This window comes from Neoarius graeffei, chromosome 21 (assembly GCF_027579695.1).
Source record: "Neoarius graeffei isolate fNeoGra1 chromosome 21, fNeoGra1.pri, whole genome shotgun sequence".
Taxonomy (NCBI): Eukaryota; Metazoa; Chordata; class Actinopteri; order Siluriformes; family Ariidae; genus Neoarius; species Neoarius graeffei.
Genome location: NC_083589.1, coordinates 52,514,083 through 52,534,571, shown reverse-complemented (window position 1 = coordinate 52,534,571; position 20,489 = coordinate 52,514,083). Strand labels below are relative to the sequence as shown.

Genomic DNA, 20,489 nt, shown 5'->3' with positions numbered 1-20,489 from the left:
CTTCTCTCTAGTAAGCAGGTTTGTGACGTGTGAACGCTCCACAAAATTTACACCGGTGTAAGATATATCGCAACAAAATACATCGGTGTAGCATCAATGCAAATATGTGCCGTGTGAACACCCCTAAAGTGTGACTTTCTTTCACTGTGGCATGGGTGTTGGTTTGAGTCACATGGACTGGTTTGAGTATTTCATGGGATTTTCACACACACACACACACACACACACACACACACACACATATATATATATTCCCAACTAAGCCAAAAAGGTTTTTTTTTTGTTTCTCTGACTCACTAGACCTGAAAATTGCAACCAAGGTGATACAAAAGCTGTTCGAAGGCCACTAAAGCCTTACAAAGACAAGAAGTGAATCTATTATAACAAAATATTTATATCACATCCAGAAAGAGAGATTTAAACTTGTGAACTGATTTTTTAAACTATTATTATCTTACTTGGGGCATCAGTGAAACCCAACACAAATATCTTTTTGGTGTCATAATGTCCAAAGGGTGTGCAAACTTTTTTTGCAAACTGTAAATGATGCTAGGCGTTATTAAAACCTTCTTCTGTGCCTAAGTATAACCTCAATAACCAAAATAAAACCTCCAAAATGTCACTTTATGTGGACAAGAAGTCCACCAGATCAACTTATTATTACAGCAAGTTATCCAACATAAATCCGAGGACTCAGTGTGTTTCGTGATGCTAACAGGGAATGTATGTAGTGATAAGCGCGAGGAGTGTAAGTCTGCCCCTAACCAGTGGCGCAGATACGTTTTTTTGAACTGGGGGGGACAAAGCTGCCAGCAAACCAACCCCAACCCCACCCCCACCCCCAACATGTGGCTGGGCTACGTGTGTGTGTGTGTGTGTAAAGTGTAAGCCAGTGCATCCTGACTTTCTAACTATGCCTGTGTGTTGCGTGAGCGGCAGTCAGTCAACAACTCTTCGCAAAGTTTCCTTATGAAACAATATGCTCGCTGAAATTATGGCAGGGAACGCCAGATTAAACATTAAAACTGCCTTCTGAGCACTGTATCTACAGGCTACCACCGAAAGAAGGAGGCTACCAGAAAGGCATCTCTACTCCGTACGATTTTACTTTCACTACGACATTACTTTGAACAGACTATCAAAAAATTGCAAGGTGATATGATAAAGTAAGGCACAGTTTACTTACAGTCGTTGTTTTTTGAAAAAAACGATGCAATCGTTTTCTGCCTTTTCGGTTTGACACCCTTCATCATGCCGTGTTGGGGTCCTGAACTAGGAGGAGCTGTCCCCGATATGCCTGTCAAACTTGTTGTGGGTAACCATAGCAACCAAGCTCGAGCTCACAACCTGTGCAGTCTGCGCAGCTCAACCAACCGAATATCAGTCTTTGTTTTGTTTTATGTGAGTTGTTGCAACTATGTATGTACTGCTGTGCACCTCAATAAACCGAATGGTAATTATGGTGATGATACACGGGGCAACTTTTTGGGCAATGTTGCCGAGCAATGTTGCTGGGCAATTGCGTTTTGACTCTTTTCTATTGAGATTGGGCAACATTGTTTCTTTCTGAATGGTTTTGATAATCTCTGGCAACTTTTTAAGATAAGCCAATCAGAACGCGAGTATCGAGTCATGTGACCTCCGGTGAGGTTCGGATCAGAAATTTCAAACAAATATGGGGGCCGCTCAGTGTCAGTGGAGTGAAGAGATGGAGAAACTCCTCATCTGTTTTTACGCCGGTAAGTTGTTATTTTAATATTCTATATGGAGGAATTTACCTCACCAAAGCTCTAAAAAACAACAGACAGCTTGATTAAATGGTCACAGCAAAAATTAAGACATTGATTTTTTTTAGCTAACTGTAAACTGCCGTTGCTAACTGTTGTTGCCCATTGTTAGTTGCCCTGAAAGTTGCCCTGTGTCTCACCTAGTTGCCCGTTGCCAGCAACATTGCTCGGCAGCATTGCCCAAAAAGTTATCATGTATCGTGTATCATCACCATTAGTCTTTTGATTTTTCCGTGAGGTTTGCCTTATGCAAAGAAAGACAGCATAGACGTTTTTTTCCTCCCTATAAGTGGGGGGGACCGAACGAGGTGAATTTAAATCTGGGTGGGACGAATCCCACCCGTCCCACCCTCTATCTGCGCCCGTGCCCCTAACCACATGCTCTCGAATTTACTGGGTTAATACTAAAGGTTTTTTCTTTAATACTTAAAATGTCATTTCGGATGAGACGTTTTAAGGAACACTCTACACATATTACTGTGCTCGAACCAGCAGGCTTTTCTCTGCTACTAAAGAAAAAGTGTTTGAGTCTGGTCTCTACACTCATTTCATTTCAGACTAGCCCATGTGTGGTGAGCACAGAAACCTGATCCACACTCTTATAGATGCAGTTAGGTTCCTTATCTGCATGCGTGTGTGTGTGTGTGTGTGTGTGTGTGTGTGTGTGTGTGTGTGTGTGTGTGTGTGCGCGTGTGTGAGAGAGAGTAATGTGAGCAGTAACAGAGGTAGATGAGAGGTCAGTATTCCTGTATTCATGACATTACTCACCTCCTCATATGTCCACACGCCACTAGCCAACTCCACACAGAAGATCACCAACAGACTGCCGAAGTACTGTCGAAAGCATAAACACAGAGAAATGTGAATATCTTAAACAACGACATTAAAGGAATACTCCGATCTTTTATCCTTATCTCCGCCCACTCTATCTGTCACGAATATATGAGAAATAAAATTAACACATTTCCGTGCATTGAAAAAAAAAAATATTAGAAATAAACCTGCTCGACTCAAATCTCACATGTAATGGAAGTCGCAGGGCACTTGTTGAACTAAACCTTTATTACAAAACCTATTTCGTTGAATGCTTCAGCACTACTGAATTCCCAGTTCTGACTGGTTGGAATGTGTTGATTAATTTTCGATAACAGCAGCTCTGAGAGTAGTGCCGGCTGCAAGACAAGACAAATCCCAGGTTTATATTAACGCCCTTGTTCGTTTCTGTCGTAACGGGGCAGTGACGGGGACTTGTACGGGGGACGCTCCTCATAATTTAAGCCTAATAACAAGACCGTCAATGACGGCGTAGCTCACTCCGGCCCTGTCTAGTCCAGAAGGAACGCTCTAAAGTGGGCCACCTTGCGCAATAAATGTTGCAAGCTATATACGCTATATACAGAAGCGATATATACCCTAGGAATACCGACCTATTTACTAGAAAGAATCCAAAACGGCGAGGAATTGACTGAGAAGAAGCGATTTTTGTTGAACTGCTCATTAAGGCTTAATTAGTCCATAACTTCATTAAGCAAATCTAGGTAGAAGTGGTTAGTTTTTTCTTTTTTATCAGACATCTAGTTTTAGGTTTGTTTACCTGACATGTTTCGACGTACGTAACTGTCGTCTTCCTCAGAGTGTCACCGGATGTTGTTGGTGACGCATCTTATCAGCTGATGTTTCCGAAGACGTGACCTTCCTGTCTGGTTTGACAGGTCGGTCACGTCTTCGGCTGTCCGTTCGTCCCCTGCAAGATGGCACTCCAGGTATGGGAGAGCATGTATGCTCCCTCATCCCGGTTGATGGTCCTCGGGCTTCGCTTCCGGATCACCATGGCCTCCCTGATCCAGTGCTGATGTTTGTTATCTTCTGTGTGGACGACTCTGGCATTCCCCCAGTCCATAATGTGATTTTCTCTTTTGCAGTGGTCTGTTATGGCTGACTTGTAATTTTCCTGTTGTGCCTTTTCTTTTATTGTTCGAGTTTGTCTTGTAGCTGTCTCCTTTTCAAACCAGACAGGAAGGTCACGCCTTCGGAAACATCAGCTGATAAGATGCATCACCAACAACATCCGGTGACACTCTGAGGAAGACGACAGTTACGTACGTCGAAACATGTCAGGTAAACAAACCTAAAATTAGATGTCTGATAAAAAAGAAAAAACTAACCATATCTAATATAAGACATAATGAACATAATCGAGAGGTCTAGGTAGAAGTTCTATGTACCCTAGGTACCCCTACCTTCATGCCAGAAAGAATCAAAATCGGTGAAGAATTGAGGGAGAAGAAGCGATTTGTGCGGAAACTGCTCATTAAGGATTGATTAATTACTCCATATCTTCATTATTAATTGCGATTATGCAAATTTGGGTAGAAGGTTTATGCACCCCAGGCAGACCTACCTTCCTGCCAAAAAGAATAAAAATCGGTGAAGAATTGAGAGAGAAGAAGCGATTTTCGTGAAATGTGGACAACGCCAGACAACACATGATAGTATCAGCTCATCACCTGTCGGCTCGAAGTCTAAAGTCCTTCCCGCACCATATGGTGCATTAGGTGGCGCCGATCTCCGTTTCTGTAGCCCTCGGCCTCTTGCCTATTACATAGCTAGGGTTACAGTGGGGGGCGGGTCCTCTGGTAACCACAAGAGTTTGACTCCCCACTCACATCTGTATTACAACGTGCCTTGCCAGACGGCAGTAGGTACTATTTTTATGATGGTTTTTGGTATGACCCGACCGCGAGTAGAACTCACGGTCTCCCGATCAAGAGGCAGACATGTTTACCACTTAATAACCACTACGCCAACTCGCGGTTACTTGTCAGCTAGATGAGCTAATAATAAACGGAAACATTGTTTAACAAAGAAACACGTATAATTGTTGATTTATTGAGCATATTTGGAAGGAGGGTTCATTACATTACATTACATTGCATGGCATTTAGTGGGCACTCTTATCCAGAGCGACATACAACAAGTGCAAGAGTCAGGTACAAGAAGTGCTGAACGTCTCAACAAGAAAGTTCCAGTGCCGACTGAACAAGTGACAGAATAACACTTCATGTATGATTCTGTTGAGGTACCAACACCCAGCAAATAGCCAAGAAAAACAATTAAACCACAGAGGCGGTGGCAGGAAGTTTTGGATGGGGGGGCGATGTGTCACGTGCCTAAGGCGTGCCAAATCTAGAGGGGTCCGGGGGCATGCCCCTCCAGGAAATTCTGGAATTTTTGACCCTCTAAAACACTATTTCCCGCATTTTGAGAGGCAAATTTTGGTGGAGTAAAGCTAAGTTTCATATCTCTATCAGAGTACATTTTGTCCATATATTTTTTTTCTATATGAAACAGAACCAATGATACTATAATGTAATTACGTCTACTTAGTATCATTGAGAGGATAACACCCTCTTACCATGGGTTTGGTCAGGGCAGCAAGCGAATTCATGTAGATCAAGAGCAGCATCAAGTTTTAGGGTGCCCAAAACTGCTTTTACGCCTCGTGAACGCTATCTAGCCATCCGGACAGGACACGAGTTATCAGTCAGATACAAATGTACCGTAGCAACACTGTCATAGCTTTGCTGTCACAGTACCCAAGGAGGCCAGACATGTCTAGACAGTTGCCATAGCAGCAGGTTAATTAGTCCACAGAATATTCATAAATCAGCTTGTCGACTAAAAGTGATGGGTTTTGCAGTTCTGCGTAAGCCAAATAAGGAAAATCCCGGAAAGTGGAAGCAATCGGTGACGTCAGGGCCAGGCTAATTTGCATTGGTTTTGGTACGAATGGGTGATACCAACCTACAGTACAAAGGGATGCCGCCGGGGCGCCGGGATGACGGGACACAGCAGGATTTAATAAGGGAAAACAAAGGCACGCAGCGGGCTGTTTATTCACACTACTCTCTCCTTTTCTACCTTGTAAATAGTCAAAGGACTCCCATCGTAACTTGGGGGGATACAATAATGTATTTTAGATACAATAATGTACTTTATTTTCTGAGAGCGTTGTTGAAGAACTGTTTATAGCAGCTATAAATGTAAGAGATGATAGGAACTAGCCTCCGCAGCATTAAATGTAACTATAACTGGATGATAAATTACATGTTGTTTATTAAAGGCCCGGTCCCACAATAACTACAACTATAACGATAACTACAAATAAATCGGTCCCCTGCAGTTTATGTGGTTGGTGCTCACACCAGACCGATATCAATACCTATAGCCCAGGCCTGGGTTTATCCGTATCAGTGAGATTGCTTCTGGAGCGATTTTTCCATGCCTGGACCTTATCCGATAAAACATCTGACCAATCAGGTAATTGTTTACATGTAATACTGTCTGAGCACATGCTATTTTTCCCAGATGTCTTTGTACATCCATGTTGCATCATGGAGGAGAAGCTGACAATAAAAGTGCCAAAGAATCCCATACTTTATGACAAAAAGAGCATCAAAAGCAGCTCTTCCTCGCTGTCACTGTCAGCCCATTATGTGCTGCTGAGTGCACTGGGTGTGCACAGAAACAGCATACAACTGCTACATTTTCCCACGAAAACCAACAGCCACATATATTTAATTATCTGAGTGGCAGGACTGATATTATAGTCCGGATTTTTTAGTTGTGATGCAACTGCTCCAGACTGGAACTAAATTCAGGCAGAGGTATACAACCCCGATTCCAAAAAAGTTGGGACAAAGTACAAATTGTAAATAAAAACGGAATGCAATGATGTGGAACTTTCAAAATTCCATATTTTATTCAGAATAGAACATAGATGACATATCAAATGTTTAAACTGAGAAAATGTATCATTTAAAGAGAAAAATTAGGTGATTTTAAATTTCATGACAACAACACATCTCAAAAAAGTTGGGACAAGGCCATGTTTACCACTGTGAGACATCCCCTTTTCTCTTTACAACAGCCTGTAAACGTCTGGGGACTGAGGAGACAAGTTGCTCAAGTTTAGGGATAGGAATGTTCACCCATTCTTGTCTAATGTAGGATTCTAGTTGCTCAACTGTCTTAGGTCTTTTTTGTCGTATCTTCCGTTTTATGATGCGCCAAATGTTTTCTATGGGTGAAAGATCTGGACTGCAGGCTGGCCAGTTCAGTACCCGGACCCTTCTTCTACGCAGCCATGATGCTGTAATTGATGCAGTATGTGGTTTGGCATTGTCATGTTGGAAAATGCAAGGTCTTCCCTGAAAGAGACGTCGTCTGGATGGGAGCATATGTTGCTCTAAAACCTGGATATACCTTTCAGCATTGATGGTGTCTTTCCAGATGTCTAAGCTGCCCATGCCACACGCACTAATGCAACCCCATACCATCAGAGATGCAGGCTTCTGAACTGAGCGCTGATAACAACTTGGGTTGTCCTTCTCCTCTTTAGTCTGAATGACACAGCGTCCCTGATTTCCATAAAGAACTTCAAATTTTGATTCGTCTGACCACAGAACAGTTTTCCACTTTGCCACAGTCCATTTTAAATGAGCCTTGGCCCAGAGAAGACGTCTGCGCTTCTGGATCATGTTTAGATACGGCTTCTTCTTTGAACTATAGAGTTTTAGCTGGCAACGGCGGATGGCACGGTGAATTGTGTTCACAGATAATGTTCTCTGGAAATATTCCTGAGCCCATTTTGTGATTTCCAATACAGAAGCACGCCTGTATGTGATGCTGTGCTGTCTAAGGGCCTGAAGATCATGGGCACCCAGTATGGTTTTCCGGCCTTGACCCTTACGCACAGAGATTCTTCCAGATTCTCTGAATCTTTTGATGATATTATGCACTGTAGATGATGATATGTTCAAACTCTTTGCAATTTTACACTGTCAAACTCCTTTCTGATATTGCTCCACTATTTGTCGGTGCAGAATTAGGGGGATTGGTGATCCTCTTCCCATCTTTACTTCTGAGAGCCGCTGCCACTCCAAGATGCTCTTTTTATACCCAGTCATGTTAATGACCTATTGCCAATTGACCTAATGAGTTGTAATTTGGTCCTCCAGCTGTTCCTTTTTTGTACCTTTAACTTTTCCAGCCTCTTATTGCCCCTGTCCCAACTTTTTTGAGATGTGTTGCTGTCATGAAATTTCATGAGCCAATATTTGGCATGAAATTTCAAAATGTCTCACTTTTGACATTTGATATGTTGTCTATGTTCTATTGTGAATACAATATCAGTTTTTGAGATTTGTAAATTATTGCATTCTGTTTTTATTTACAACTTGTACTTTGTCCCAACTTTTATGGAATCGGGGTTGTAATCATAGCTATCGATGTTGTGGGACCGGGCCCTAATACATTAAAAATAATCAGGATTGCCAAATTTCTACAGTATACCAGGAATAAAACCATTCAGGACATGCTTTTGGAAGATGCAAGTAACTTGAACTTAGGAAAGACTTTAAACCTTAAAGCTAGACGGCCTTTTGATTCAATAAAATCTGTGAAATTTAGTTCCCTCTGAAATGTGGTCATTATGATATATGTTTATTTCTGTAATATCTCACAAAATATCAGGCCATTCTGTGGCTGGGAAGTTATTTAATTTGAGCGGATTCCCGAGCAAATAATGTGCATGAAATCATTCGCTTCGCACAGTCAAGCAGACAGAGGAAGTCCGTGTATGTGCGCATGCGCAGGTTTACGTTTGACCGTGCACTGACAGTTCCATCATTCTGTCACTAAACGAACAGCTGATCACACCGAGGTGCTCGCTGACCACCGATATTTATTAGCTTGGTCCTGTGTTTCCTTTCCTTCGCATATAACATAACGTTTTTTCTTCTCGCTTTCCGTTACTGTAGTCAGTCTTTCAAGTTTCATTCGCACGCTCACGTCCTCCATTTTTTCTCCTGTTTCAAATTTGTATCCCACAATGCCTTGCGGGAACGGGGAAAGCCCACCACGTCATACATGACATAGTACCTTGAATTGGGTCATGGTGAAGCAGGAAAAAGTAGCAGAGAATTTAGGGCCATGTGGCCCTAAATTCATTAATTGTTCTATTTTTTTTTAAAATAATAATAAAATTGGAAGTCTGTGATTTGAATTCAGTAGCTTTCGGTCCACTAAACAAAAATAATTGGGTGTCGGGGAAAATTCTTTTTATGACCTACACTTGAAAAATCTGAAAGGCAGTCTAGCTTTAAGTTCTTCTGTGTAATGGTTATAGTTTTGAATTGCAGTTTGTTGATGGAATTCAACAACTGCCCCGATACTTCCATTATAAGTATATTTGCAATAAAGAGTAATTTTATTTTATGTTATTGTAGTGTATAAAGTGTTGAAATTCTGATCCATGGTAATCACACATAAACTACGGAGGCTCTGGATATACAGTATATTGGGTTACAATGCCCTGGAGTATTCCTTTAAAGAGAAGAGGGAGAAAGTAGATATGGCTGATGTGGAATGATGAGAAGATGAGTGTGCGTATGAGAGAAAGAGGGAGAGAAAGAGAAAGAGAAAGAGAGAGAGCGATGCCTGCATACTCTTATCTCATCTCTTTGTAACTCACTGTTAGCATGACTGATGGGTCAGTATGGTAAGGACACGACTGCGCTTTCAGACTGAGATTGTAAGGAAAGGTATTCTCCATTCACTTCACACATCGACACACACTGTTGCACATCCATTTGGCCTGCACATCCGACTTAGCACTCAAACTGTCAACCAAACACACTGTGAGGCCTTATTAAGATGAATGTTCATGTCAGCAGCAGGATTTGGCAGCAAGCGAGTGGTGCAGGCCTGGCTGACTGTATTTATTTGGAAACTCCAAATATTTGTGTTAAACAGATGTTCGTTGTAGTGCTATGATGATCCATTTGCTATTCGTCTCACACACACACACTATCAGACACTACACACACATACACTCACGCAGAAAATGCAGACCACAAAACCCCGACATAGCTTTTACAACTCCTCTATCCAAACATCTCACTTCTCTCAATTTACATGATGTGAACTTTTAACCTGCCAATCATCTCTCTCATCAGCCATAATGTTAAAACCCCTGAATTACATTGATTATCTCATTACCGTGGCACCTGTCAAGGGGTGGGATATATTAGGCAACAAGTGAACAGTCAGTTCTCAAAATTGATATGTTGGAAGCAGGAAAAATGAGCAAACGTAAGGATCCGATTGACTTTGACAAGGGCTAAATTGTGATGGCTAGATGACTGGGTCTGAGCATCTCCAAGATGGCAGGTCTTGTATGGTGTTTCCGGTATGCGGTGGTTAGTACCTACCAAAATTGGACCAAGGAAGGACAGCCAGTGAACCACCAACAGGGTCATGGGTGTCGAAGGCTCACTGATTCGTATGGGGCACAAAGGCTAGCTCATATGGTCCAGTTCCATAGAAGAGCTACTGTAGCATACACTGCTGAAAAGGTGAATGCTGGTTGTGATAGAATGGTGTCAGAACACGCAGTGCATTGCATCTTGCTGCGTATGGGGCTGTGTAGCTGGAGATCGGTCCGAGTGCCCATGCTAACCCCTGGCTACTATAGAAAGCACTTACAATGGCCATGTGAGCATCAGAAATGCACCATGGACCAATGGAAGAAGGTGGCCTGGTCTAATGAATTACATTTTCTTTTACATCATGTGGACAGGGCGGCACGGTGGTGTAGTGGTTAGCACTGTCGCCTCACAGCAAGAAGGTTCTGGGATCAAGCTCAGTGGCCGACAGGGGGCCTTTCTGTGTGGAGTTTGCATGTTCTCCCAGTGTCTGCGTGGGTTTCCTCTGGGTGCTCCGGTTTCCCCCACAGTCCAAAGACATGCAGGTTAGGCTAAGTGGTGGCTCTAAATTGACCGTAGGTGTGAATGTGAGTGTGAATGGTTGTTCGTCTCTATGTGTCAGCCCTGCGATGATCTGGCGACTTGTCCAGGGTGTACCCCGCCTCTCGCCTACAGTCAGCTGGGACAGGCTCTAGCTTGCCCGTGACCCTGCACAGGACAAGCGGTTATAGATAATGGATGGGTGGATGGATCATGTGGACATCTCTTACCTGGGGAGGAAATGACATGAGGATGCACTATGGGAAGAAGGCAGGCTGGCAAAGGAAGAGTGATGCACTACGCAATGTTCTGCTAGGAAATCTTGGGTCCTGGCATTCATGTAGATGTTACTTTGACACATCCCACCTACCTAAACATTGCCACAGACTAAGTCCACACCTTCATGGCAACAGTATTCCCTAACACTAGCTGCAGCCTCTTTCAGCAGGATAATGCACCTTGCCCCACTGCAAAAATAGATCAGGAATGGTTTGAGGAACATGACAAAAACTTCAAGGTGTTGACTTGGCTTCCAAATTCCCCAGATCTTAATCTAATTGAGTATCTGTGGGATATGATGGACAAACAAGTAAGATCCATGGAGGCCCCATCTCACGACTTACAGGACTTAAAGGATCTGCTGTTAACGTCTTGGTGCCAGATACAACAGAACACCATCAGAGGTCTTGTGGAGTCCATGCCTACAGTGATTTATCCAGCCTCGCTAAGAATTAAAACAGAGCCAAAAGTGACAAATTCATAACAGCCTTGTAGTGTTATACTACTGTAAGCTTGCTTACTGCCATTTTATTAGCTCATGTCTATTCACTCTAACTGTCCCCCTGCGACCCTGCTCTCTTTGTTTGTGTATTATCTGATTGCAGGGGGAGGGCTGTGTACAGTCCTCAGTTCAGTTATTAAGCTGCAAATCATGCAAAACTCCCACTAACTGTGTATTGGTCATCAGTGTGCGTGATGAGAACAGGTGATGAGATCACATTTATCCAAAGTTCCATGTGCACTTTATATTTAAGAGTGTGTATATGTGTCTGTTTGAAAACGAGAATGTGTTTGTCCCTGTTCTCTCTATGTGTGCAATGCCGGCTGGTGAACAGAAGCTCAGGGAAACTAAAGTACTTCTCTTTTTTTCTCCAAGCCGTCCTGCTTCATGCCAGGATTGCCTTACCTATTGAAGCTACGTGAGATAATAATGCAGGCTCGCTGTAACCCAAACCCAGACAGGCCAGAGAGGAGAAGAGAGGAGAGGTAGTGAATAAAGGGATGAATGGAGAGACCCAGAAAGGGGAAGAGTCAGGCAAGTAGGGGAAGATATCCCAGAAATCAGGGTCCTCAACTGGAACAGGAGTCACCCTTGAAAATCACAGCCATGGTGGAGTTCTTCAGCACACTCTTGCCTCTTTATAGTCCAGCTCAGGTGTATAGCTGGGTCTCTACTGTTGCAGTGACACTAGCAAGAAGGATTTTCAATCATTTGGCTAACCTTTGTTTCTACCAATATCACCCAACACTTAAGAACTATTCAATCTTTTTTTATGTAACCAGACACCGTCACGGTCGATGCCGTGAGCAGTTGCAGTTTTGGATGAATAAAATACTATAAAGAGCGGTAAACTGTAATAAATGAAAGAAAGTCAATATTTGGTATGATGACCCTTTGCTTAAAAAATAGTCTCGGGTACAATTTTTGCAGTTTTATAAGGACATTAGCTGTTAAGTTTTACTGAGCATCTTGCAGAACCAGCCACAGTTCTTCTGGAGACTTTGACTGTATCCAAGCAAGAAAAGAAAAGTAAAGAGGCCCAAGCACTGAGCTTTGATGAACACCTCTGCATTTACCTTTACCTCATTTGGCTGACACTTTTATCAAAAGCAACTTACAATTGAGACAGTATACAATGGACAGCTGAGGGTCTAACAGCTCAAGGGCTGGAAAGTGGGGTCTTGGTGGTTCTAGGATTTGAACTCATGACCTTCCAATCAGGAGCCCAAAGCCTTGACCACTGAACCATCACTGCCTTACATGGGGGCTACCCTCTGCATGGACCAGATTTCAATCCTCACATGTTGCCTGTCCCATACTTGAAGGGTTCTATCTCTGGTACAGGATTTGACCATTGCAAAACAGGTACCATAGTGATCCAGCAGTTTCAAGGCTCATAAGGATGGACAGAAGGATACAGTGACAATCATTTGCCAACAGTAAAAAGCTCAGTTTCTGTAAAGTATGTTAACATATACAAAATGTATATAAGCCACACCACTCTACATACCCTACAAGAAACGTGTTCACATTTTCATCTGAGCCTTAAGGTGGTGGCATCAATACCCCATCCCCTAAAAACCGTTGGATTTGCCTGATGCCATGTTGGTAGAAAAGTCCCATAATTGGCATCATTTGTGGATTACTTTAGTTTTATTGGCCTTTTTTCCACATTTCCCTCTCTCCTTCCCTCTGCTAATGGCACATAACAATCTTAAAATGCCATCAGTTAACAACCCAACATTGCACAGAATGCTAATCCACAACACTCAGAATAAATTTGTGGGCAAGGTTCTGTTTTGGTATTCTTCACCTGTCCATCGCTTTAATGGATGTGGAGCCCTGAGGCTGTAGCTTGCACCTCCTCTCTGTAAATTGCTGTAGCATGGGCCATAACTCTTCCTCGTGGCTATTCACATGCTTTATGGCCATTTTAAACAGCGGGAGTAAACCACTACAAGCTAACAAAGAGGATTCTACTGGCACATCATGCATTCTGTCCATCCTATTACCACAGTGTGGCCTCGAGAAAGTGGGCGAGGAATGAGCTTGTACAAAGATTTACGTACAACATAAATGATCAAAAAGCGTGAAAACCTGAAGGGCCATCTTAGGTTGGAAGGGCAAACTAAGATAGTGGGCTAACTGATGCAGAAAAAAATTAAGAGTCAAACTCTATCTGGTTGCAAAGCTGGACTACACAGGATCCAAGGCCGTGGATGACGGCTGACTGAAAAAGTTCAGTTGTTTATGAAATGTTGAATAAAATATTTCCATTGTTAGTCATGTAATATAAATATGTCAAAAGACATGATTCTTAGACCTTTTGTCAGAGTGATCCTCACCTCTTGATACAGGAAAAGGGCTCTGAATGAATTAATGTCATTTATTAGGCATATCAGACACTCACTGGCCATGCTGTGAAAATTGTCCATGCAGATGCTCATCTAAGTTTCCAAACCTGTCATTGCTTAACTCCTGAATATTTTCTGTCATGGATACTATCACTAAAAAGCTTATAATCTCTACTTTCCAAAGAAATGTATCTGGTTAAGATCTGGTCAGTACTTTGAGAGTAACGGCAGGTTGAATTTGGTACAACAGAGTAAAAACTCTGCTCACGTGACGTTAGGAAACTGCCGGTGATTTTTGAGTCACGGGAAAGCGGTCAGGTTCTCTCTCTTCTGATCGGTTTCTGACTGGATTACTCGTGAATCCATCACGAGTCACGAAAAAAGCTACCAATCAGATAACTTTCATAGGGACATTCTCTTGCTCTCACTGTTTCTGATGAACTATTTAGCAAAATTTTCCATCTGCTAGTTTTGATGTTATGATTCATGGGAGACTTTGAGGTGAGTTCTCAGAGCTTTGCCTACTTATTTTTTCAAATCACACTGATTCATGTAAATACGTAAGTATTTTATAATATAACTGGAGTTGTTTTGATGAAAAATATTGAGATCTTAGTGGTTGGAATGAGATTTTAAAAAACCAGAAGTCAGAAACGTGAGTGTCAATTTCAATTAAATTAAATGGAATTGTTTATTGGATGTGGATCAGACAGTTTTTTCGAGGTTCGCCTTGAAAGCTGTGAATATTAATCGAAATAATCATTTATATTCTTTCATATAAAGACTAGTAGGCCCTACTTAAAAATACAAAGGCCAACAGAGCACAAAGTTTGTGCTTTGAGTTTCTGTAGCTATAGTAGTTTCACATTGCAGGGAAGCTACCCCTGCACATAACCCCCATCTAGGAGGGACGGGGTTTCAATGTAATCTAGTCACCGGGGGTGGTGCAAGAGAATGGCAAACCAGGGATACTTGTCAGCGAAGGAAGAGTGATATAAATATGAGCAACTGGTTTTGAGGTGCCAGTGACTCACCTTTGCCCCTTCTCCTGTTGGTACAAAACAGTTCCGCCACGTGAAGGCCAGGAGCTAGACTATGGTTGTTAGAGGCTCTAACTTGCGCAAGCCGTGGGGGTATTTTGTAAGACTTAAAGAGCTCATCCTTTAAGCCACCATGGTGATAACAACCTTTGGAACCAAGGTTCCAAAGGCAGACTTGTCTAAGGATGAATAAAGACCTAATCAAGGTACAAGGTAAGGTAGGTACAGAGCACAAAGAGGGTATTAGAAATAATCTTTTATTACTTTTTTATTTTGATAAAGAATGGTAGATATGAATAACATTCAATGCTTATTTATGCATATTTATGCTGGCCCCTCTTCTCTTCACCCTGTACACCGTGGACTTCTGCTACAACTCGGAGCTGTGTCACATTCAGAAGTTCGCAGATGACACAGCCATCGTGGGGTGTATCAGGGACGACAGAGAGGAGGAGTATAGAAGCCTGGTGAGGGACTTTGCCATTTGGTGCAGCAGGAACCATCTGCAGCTCAACACCTCGAAGACCAAGGAGCTGGTCATTGACTTTGGGAGGTCCAGACCAAGGTCACGACCAGTTCTGATTGAGGGAGTCGAGGTGGAGGCTGTGGATTCCTACAAGTACCTCAGGCTGTGGCTGGACAGCAAGCTGGACTGGACTTGCAACACCAACCACCTGTACAGGAAGGGACAGAGCAGGCTGTACTTCCTGAGGAGGCTGCGGTCCTTTAACATCTGCAGGAAACTCCTGTGGATGTTCTATCAGTCCATGGTCACCAGTGTCCTGTTTTACACCGTGGTGTGCTGGGGGGGCAGCACATCCAAGAAGGACACATCCAGGCTGGACAAACTGATCAGGCGGGCCAGCTCTGTGGTCAGCATGAAGCCGGACTCTCTGGTGACGGTGGCAGAGAAGAGATCTATGGACAAAATACTGAACATCATAGACGATGCCAGTCACCCTTTGCACACTGTCATCAGCAACCAGAGGAGCCTGTTCAGTGACAGAATGCTCCTTCCCAAGTGCAGGACTAATGCCCCTTTTCCACTACCCTTTTTCAGCTCACTTCAGCTCACTTCAGCCCGACACGGCTCGCGTTTCGACTACCAAAAACCAGCACGACTCAGCTCGTTTCAGCCCTGCTTAGCCCCTAAAACTCGCACCGTTTTGGAGTGGGGCTGAAGCGAGCCAAACCGTGCCGACTGAGGTTGGGGGCGTGAGCAGACACTCCCCTGTGCACTGATTGGTGAGGAGGCGTGTCCTCACATGCCCACACACGCCCCGCGAGCACGCTGGGATCTGTAAACACCGCAAACCCGGAAGGAGAATAATTATGAATTACGAGAATTTCTGAAGCCTTATGCGCCTCGCCTCATCTATACGCTCTTGCCAGTATCTGTTGGCGTTGTCGGTGACAACAAGCCACAGCACCAAGACCAGCAACACTAACGACTCCATGTCCTCCATGTTTATTGTTTACTATCCGGGTCGTGAGACTACCGCTTAAAAGCTCACTGAATCAGTGACATACAGAGCATCGTGGACGAGTTCGCAGAGCGCAAGGCTCGCCGTATGCCTTTCAAATAATGCGCGCAGTAGGCTATTGATGTTTTATTATGAGCCATGTACAGTATGTCGCCTAATGTTTTTTTGTTTCTGAGTTACATGTTCGTTTGAAGGACTTAATGTACAAAATAACATAGTTGCACCCCGTAGTGTTGAAATTGGTAAACACAGTGCATTCAGTGAGGTTTGCACCACCCTCCTTTTATTTCTGACTCTTCCTGTCACCGTTGCAACCTCTGAGCGCTCATTCGTATGCCCTTCAAATAATGTGCACAGTATAGGCTATTGATGTTTTATTATGAGCCATGTACAGTATCCTAATGTTTTTTGTTTCTGAGTTACATGTTCGTTTGAAGGACTAGATGTACTAAATAACATAGTTGCACCCGGTAGTGTTGAAATTGGTAAACACCGCAGTTACGGACATTTTGTAGCCTAAAATGATGTTATGATAAGCTTTAATAAAGGGCCCGGTCATTTGCCCCGCCCCCGGCCCGGCTCTGACTTGTTCCGCCACTGTCACTGATGTCACTGTTTGCGCTGCTTAACGACATCACGTGACGTCCACCCACTTTCGCTAACTCCACCCAATGTGTCCACCCACTTCCAGCCAGCACGGTTCAGCGCGGTTGTAGTCGAAATGCAACTCCAACAGCCCCGCTCAGCTCGACTCAGCTCGACTCGGCACGGCACGGCTCAGCCGCGTTTGTAGTGGAAAAGCGGCAAAACAGACTTAAAAACTCCTTTGTCCCTCACGCCATCAGACTGTACAACTCCCCTCTGGAGGGGAGGAGGGGTAACAGGAGGACAGGAAGGAGCAGTAGCCTAGCCTGACAATAAACAATACTGGACAATGTGCAATACCTCTTCTGTTGGCCCTTTTTTCCCTTCTTCCCCATATTTTATTCTTTTTTAATATTTGTATATGCAAATACCTCATCTCATCTCATTATCACTAGCCGCTTTATCCTGTTCTACAGGGTCGCAGGCAAGCTGGAGCCTATCCCAGCTGACTATGGGCGAAAGGCGGGGTACACCCTGGACAAGTCACCAGGTCATCACAGGGCTGACACATAGACACAGACAACCATTCACACTCACACCTACAGTCAATTTAGAGTCACCAGTTAACCTAACCTGCATGTCTTTGGACTGTGGGGGAAACCGGAGCACCCAGAGGAAACCCACGCGGACACGGGGAGGACATGCAAACTCCACACAGAAAGGCCCTCGCCGGCCCCGGGGCTCGAACCCAGGACCTTCTTGCTGTGAGGCGACAGCGCTAACCACTACACCACTGTGCCGCCCCTATGCAAATACCTAATTTAATTTCATTTATCTAGAAGTTTTTTCTATTTCTATTGTCTGTTTATCCTGTAATGATGCTACTGGAATTTTAATTTCCCTGAGGGAACCCTCCCAAAGGGATCAATAAAGTTCTATCTAATCTAATCCAATCTATCTAATATTTTAGAATTTACATTGATTTCTCCTTCTTTGTGATGTATAAATGAGAGTTAAGATCAGCTTTATTTTGCAAAAATAAAGCCACTTGGTGAAACTTTGAAGAAGAGAGTGTACTGATTTAAGATTTTTACCTAATTAGCATAGTTGGGCTGAGCCGTGCCGTGCTGAGTCGAGCTGAGTGGGGCTGTTGGAGTTGCATTTCGACTACAACCGCGCTGAACCGTGCTGGCTGGAAGTGGGTGGACACATTGGGTGGAGTTAGCGAAAGTGGGTGGACGTCACGTGATGTCGTTAGGCGGTGCAAACAGTGACATCAGTGACCTTTTAAGCGGTAGTCTCACGACCCGGATAGTAAACAATAAACATGGAGTCGTTAGTGTTGCTGGTCTTGGTGCTGTGGCTTGTTGTCACCGACAACGCCAACAGATACTGGCAAGAGCGTATAGATGAGGCGAGGCGCATAAGGCTTCAGAAATTCTCGTAATTCGTAATTCTCCTTCTTCCGGGTTTACGGTGTTTACAGATCCCAGCGTGCTCGCGGGGCGTGTGTGGGCATGTGAGGACACTCCTCCTCACTAATCAGTGCACAGGGGAGTGTCTCCTCACGCCCCTAGCCCCACTTGGCTCGGTTTGGCTCACTTCAGCCCCACTCCAAAACCGTGCGAGTTTTGGGTGCTGAGTAGGGCTGAAGCGAGCTGAGTCGTGCTGCTCTAAGGTAGTCGAAACGCGAGCCGTGTCGGGCTGAAGTGAGCTGAAAAAGGGTAGTGGAAAAGGGCCAAAAGAAACAGCTGGGAACTTTGCACTTATTGACTAAAAAAAGTACCGTAAAATAACGACACGCAGCAAGAAAAGTACTTGGAAAACACTAAGGACAGAGCTGAGAGGGAAATACAAACCTTTCACCAAGTGATCACTGCAAACTCGAGCATGCTTCGACTCGGCTCCCTTCGATTTCACTGAGAGGTTCAAAAACCACCTTTCTCGATGTCTTTTTGTGAAATCCTGTGTTCGTTCACCCTTTTTTATTAGTTCACGGGGAACCCTGAAGAAACTTTTATCAGTTTCACTGTTTGATCGAGTCGAACAACCTAAAACAACGCAAGCGTAGGGCATTTTTCATGCGAGTGAGCAATGCACCTTCTCCGTACAAATGCTTTGTCAACTGAGATTTGGTAGACCACCAGCTAAAGTTTTGAATAACTAATGAGGCGAATGTGACGTCACGTGAAACCCAGCAAAAGGTGAACGGTTGTTTGTCTACGTATTAGCCCTGTGACAGATTGACAACCTGTCCAGGGTGTACGCCTAAATTAATCATGGTGCAATATGATTAGCTGAATTAGTTGAAGCTGAAGTCCACCTGTGTGCAAGGAAAGTGTAACATGATCTCAATGTAAACACACCTGTTTCTGGAAAACCCCTGGAGACTATTCAACAAAATTGATCTTTTTGGCTTTGACTCAAAGCACTACCATTTGGCAGAAACCCAACACTGTCACACTGAGAACACTTTCCCCCCATGAAGCATGGTTGTGGTAGCATCATGTTCTACAGGATGCTTTTCAACTGGGTAAGCTTACTGTTGAGAGCAGAATGGATGGAGCCAAATACTCGGAACTCTTTGATGAAAACCTGCTCCAGTCTACGAAGCCAAATAAAAACGATTTCTACATTAAGATGAAATAAAGTTGTCATATTTTAACAAATAGGACCTAAATATCAGCAAGAAGAAAATATTGTAGATAAATTAATAAAAACGAATCTTAATATTTAGATGTTGTTAAAATGACTGCTAATTAATGAAAAGTACACAATGTTCAACTTAAGTGGTTTATATGTGATGTGAAATATAATGAAGCACTGCTGCTAATATTCACATTGTGTTAATGAAATTGTTGAAATATGAACTGTGGGTTCTTCAAGATTTAAATGCATTTGAAATCTAAATATGTTCAGGCATTTATACTTGAATGCACTTAGAAATGAAAGCAGGGAAGATGATCAAGAATTTGATTCTTTCTCTCTCTCTCACACACACACACACACACACACACACACACACACACACACACACACACACAGTGTATGTGTATATACATACAGTGGTGCTTGAAAGTTTGCGAACCCTTTAGAATTTTCTATATTTCTGCATAAATATGACCTAAAACATCATCAGATTTTCACACAAGTCCTAAAAGTAGATAAAGAGAACCCAGTTAAACAAATGAGACAAAAATATTATACTTGGTCATTTATTTGTTGAGGAAAATGATCCAATATTACATATGTGTGAGTGGCAAAAGTATGTGAACCTCTAGGATTAGCAGTTAATTTGAAGGTGAACTTAGAGTCAGGTGTTTTCAATCAATGGGATGACAATCAGGTGTGAGTGGGCACCCTGTTTTATTTAAAGAACAGGGATCTATCAAAGTCTGATCTTCACAACACATGTTTGTGGAAGTGTATCATGACACGAACAAAGGAGATTTCTGAGGACCTCAGAAAAAGTGTTGTTGATGCTCATCAGGCTGGAAAAGGTTACAAAACCATCTCTAAAGAGTTTGGACTCCACCAATCCACAGTCAGACAGATTGTGTACAAATGGAGGAAATTCAAGACCATTGTTACCCTCTCCAGGAGTGGTCGACCAACAAAGATCACTCCAAGAGCAAGGTGTGTAATAGTTGG

General features: G+C 43.2%; 1 protein-coding gene across 2 annotated transcripts in view; it reads right to left on the bottom strand.

The window, feature by feature from the left end:
• The window catches only part of tspan12 (tetraspanin 12), a 77,480-nt gene that overhangs the window by 29,891 nt on the left and 27,100 nt on the right, over positions 1–20,489 (bottom strand). For both annotated transcript variants that reach the window (XM_060903686.1, XM_060903687.1), the window contains exon 4: positions 2,556–2,621. In XM_060903686.1, the coding sequence (XP_060759669.1) occupies positions 2,556–2,621 (66 nt within the window). The remainder of the gene's footprint in view (positions 1–2,555; positions 2,622–20,489) is intronic.